The following is a 3,178-nucleotide window of genomic DNA, read 5'->3' as shown; positions in this document are numbered from 1 at the left end:
AGGAGCGGGGTCAGCAGGAGGAGCGGGGTCAGCAGGAGGCTGAGCAGCTGCAGTTCTCCTACCTTGCTGATGGGGGCAGCGTCCTCCCTCCTCTCAGGACTCCAGCTCCCAGAATGCTCCTCTGCTCTCAGCTCTGCCAGGCAGTCCTCTGACTCCACGCTGATGGCGTTACTGGACCAGGACCGACCTGCGTGAACCAGAACCTCACGTCAGCAGAGCCGACCCAATCCCTCATGGACGGATGGAACCGGGCCTCACCAGAACAGGCAGACTTCTTCTTCTGTGGTGGGGGATCCAGCTCTGAGACGTCCTCCGGCCGCAGCAGGCGGTCAGACGCTCTGCTAGGGCGCCACCTGCAGGACAAACAGGGAATCAACAGCGATTCGACAGAACCAGGATCGGCCATCAGAACCAGATCGTTTGAAGAGGCGGTGCAGCTAAGTAGGGTTGCTATGGAAACCGCTCAGGGTGGAGCAGGGGATCCCCGGCAGTCAGGGCGGTCGCCGCTCCGTGACCCGGACGGCGACCAGGCTCAACCAATCAGGGAGCGGCTGCCAACATGGATCATTTTCATCATTACCCCTTAGTCCTGATCCCTGGTTCTGATCCGATTATCCTCCTGCTTTAGAACCTCTGATCAATAGTAGCCTTTAGCATCATTAGCTTCTCCTTGTTTCTGTTGCTCCTGTTCCACAGACATCTCCACATTAGACTCACTTTTTATCTGAACAGATGATCCTTAAATCCAGAGATGCCTTCTTCAGAGAAACCTGGGAAACCTGGGAAACCTGGGAAAGCTGGGAAAGCTGGGAATCCTGGGAAAGCTGGAGCTGCTGACGGAGCGTTAGCATCCATCAGAGAAAACATCAACCAGCAGCTCCAGCAGCAGCTTCTGCTCGGCCACGATAAGCTCTTATCTCCTCACCCGTTAGAGGAGCCCTCTCCTCGCTGTCGCTGCTGCCATTGGCTGCTCCTGCCTTCTGCTGACACGTGATTGGCTGATGAAGCTCCACCTCGGTTGGGGCTGTCGAGTCCCTGCAGCGTTTGGACGTAGTTCCTGAACGGCTGCCTGGATGGCGCTCTGAGCAACAAGAAGAAGAAGAAACCGTCACGGTGCGAGCTTCACATCAGACGCAGTAACAAGCTGGACCTGAAGGGGGAGCCTCAGCCAACCTCCATCCAGCTGGCGAGGAACCCGCTGCTTTCCCAGCATGCATCCTGTCAGCTCCGCCTCTTCGGGGTGGACTCCCAAAACCCTGTTTGACCAGAACACAGCAGAATCAGCCATTAATACCACCTTAAGCCTGCTCCCACTGGGTCTGCAGAGAACCCAGAAAGGAACGCCATGGAAGAGAAGCTTCATCCATCTCTGGGAACGTCTGGGAATGACTGGGAACGTCTGGGAACGTCTGGGAATGACTGGGAACGTGTGCAACCAGTGAAGCGATGCTGCTAAGCGCTGCTCTGCCCGTCAGGCTATACCACCTTAAATCAACATTAAACTATTTACTCAGCCATACCACCTTAAACTGATCGGTCTTACCGCAGTGACCTGGGAGCCATGGAGACGGGCCAGAGGTGACAGCTGATGGTGGGCGGAGCCAAAGCCCTCAGCCTGTTTCTTCTTGGGGATCCTGAAGGGAACAGCCATCCTGCAGAAGCAGCTTAGTTAGAACCAAGCAGAACTCCATAGACAGAAAGCCTGATTTTACTCCGGCTGTTTCTACTGAACGAATAAACAGGATTAAACCGATAAAACAGTCAGTCCGGTTTGCTGCTTTATTGTTGGGCCTGTTTACATTCGGGTTAATCCGGATTACAGACTCCTAAAAACGGTTTAACTCCAGTTTCCTTATGAGAGAAACAACACAGAGCCTAAAATGGAGCCACCATCCAGGGATTAAAATTAGTTAATTTCAGTGGGAATAATGAGCAGAGGCGGATTATTTCAGAGCCGAATCATGATGGGGACATTTCTCTATGAATTAAACTCCTTCATCTCCGCTTTGCTTCTTATTTCTATGACTTTAAAGCCTTTAAATGCGGAAGCACCAACCTGAGCAGCTAACTAGCCTGCTAGCCGGTTAGCTCAGCATAGCTCCTGCGGACGGGTTCGGTTCGGAAGGATCCAGTGGACCCATGGGAACCAGCAGAACCTCGGTCAGAATTCCTTTAGAAAGCCCATCTTCTCCTCAGCAGGTCCACAAACACCAACACCCAGTGGAGGCCACTTCTTCTTCTTCTGTGTGACGGAGGGGTTCTTCTTCTCCTGTTGACTGAAGGGTTCTTCTAGAGCGCAGCGCCACCTGCTGCCACCCATCAGCCACAGCAGCCATTAAATCCACATTAGCCCTTTTCCTTTAGATTTCCAGATATTTGCAAAGGGGCATTAGGGTCAGGATGGAGCCATTCGAGAGGATTTGAACCTCCAACCACACATAAACACGTTTTCTTTAAACAACAGACATCCGCATCCACAGCTTTCTGCTATGGGCGCTGACGTGATTTTTGGCGCCATCTTGGGGCGGTCAACAGCTCCACTCAGTGTAAAGTGTTTAATCAACTTTAACTCGCTGAATATTGAACCAATTTTTACTGTTTTATTTTTTCATGAAAACAAACAAATGGTTCATTTTATTTAAATATTCTCAGTGGGGTTAAGATAGATTATTCTGACAGGATGAATGTTGCAAAGCAGCGGCTCATTAAAAGTTTTAGATATTTTTTTAATGTCTAAAACTTGACAGACATGCAGGTCAAACCAGCTGGTTGGAGTAGCAGGTCGACCTCCCCAAGATGGCGCCCGTTTTCCTGCGCCGGGACAGCCAATGCAGGGACTACTCTTATATTATGACTATGGTCTAAACTTCTCAATCTGGAAGCCTGCAGTGAGGGAGCGATTAACCCACTGGAGGCCCAGTCGCCCCTTCAGGATGTGTTTTAGCTGAGTAGAGAATTCCTGTGAAATTTATCAACCTGCTGTTCCTGTTTCTCTAAAAGCTACAGCACATCCTGAGAGAAACTGCTCTGTATCTTCAGTCCAGCAGGTGGCAGTAAGAGCACACGAATGGTTTCCCTTTACTACCAGTACCTACAGATGATCCTTCATACATCCATCATCCTGAAATTCCTGGTGCAGACTGAGAGTGAAGTGCTCTGTTAGGAACATAAGGAACAA

General features: G+C 50.8%; 1 protein-coding gene across 2 annotated transcripts in view; it reads right to left on the bottom strand.

The window, feature by feature from the left end:
* LOC107104837 (sentrin-specific protease 7-like) overlaps positions 1-2,258 on the bottom strand; it is a 10,798-nt gene extending 8,540 nt beyond the window's left edge. The window contains exons 1-6 of one of the 2 annotated variants that reach the window (XM_015404955.1): positions 2,057-2,258; positions 1,544-1,652; positions 1,174-1,256; positions 926-1,081; positions 259-353; positions 63-187 (exon numbers count right to left, since the gene is read on the bottom strand). In XM_015404955.1, coding sequence (XP_015260441.1) covers positions 63-187; positions 259-353; positions 926-1,081; positions 1,174-1,256; positions 1,544-1,651 — 567 coding nt within the window. In that variant the 5' untranslated portion in view covers position 1,652; positions 2,057-2,258. Of the gene's footprint in view, positions 1-62; positions 188-258; positions 354-717; positions 867-925; positions 1,082-1,173; positions 1,257-1,543; positions 1,653-2,056 lie in introns of those variants that run through there. The other variant, XM_015404956.1, reaches the window with a different exon arrangement.
* Between the last annotated feature and the right edge of the window lie 920 nt (positions 2,259-3,178).

This window comes from Cyprinodon variegatus, unplaced genomic scaffold, assembly GCF_000732505.1.
Source record: "Cyprinodon variegatus isolate N-32 unplaced genomic scaffold, C_variegatus-1.0 Scaffold1910, whole genome shotgun sequence".
Taxonomy (NCBI): domain Eukaryota; kingdom Metazoa; phylum Chordata; class Actinopteri; order Cyprinodontiformes; family Cyprinodontidae; genus Cyprinodon; species Cyprinodon variegatus.
Note: the sequence above shows the minus strand (reverse complement) of the source record. Positions and strands in the feature narration are given on the sequence as shown.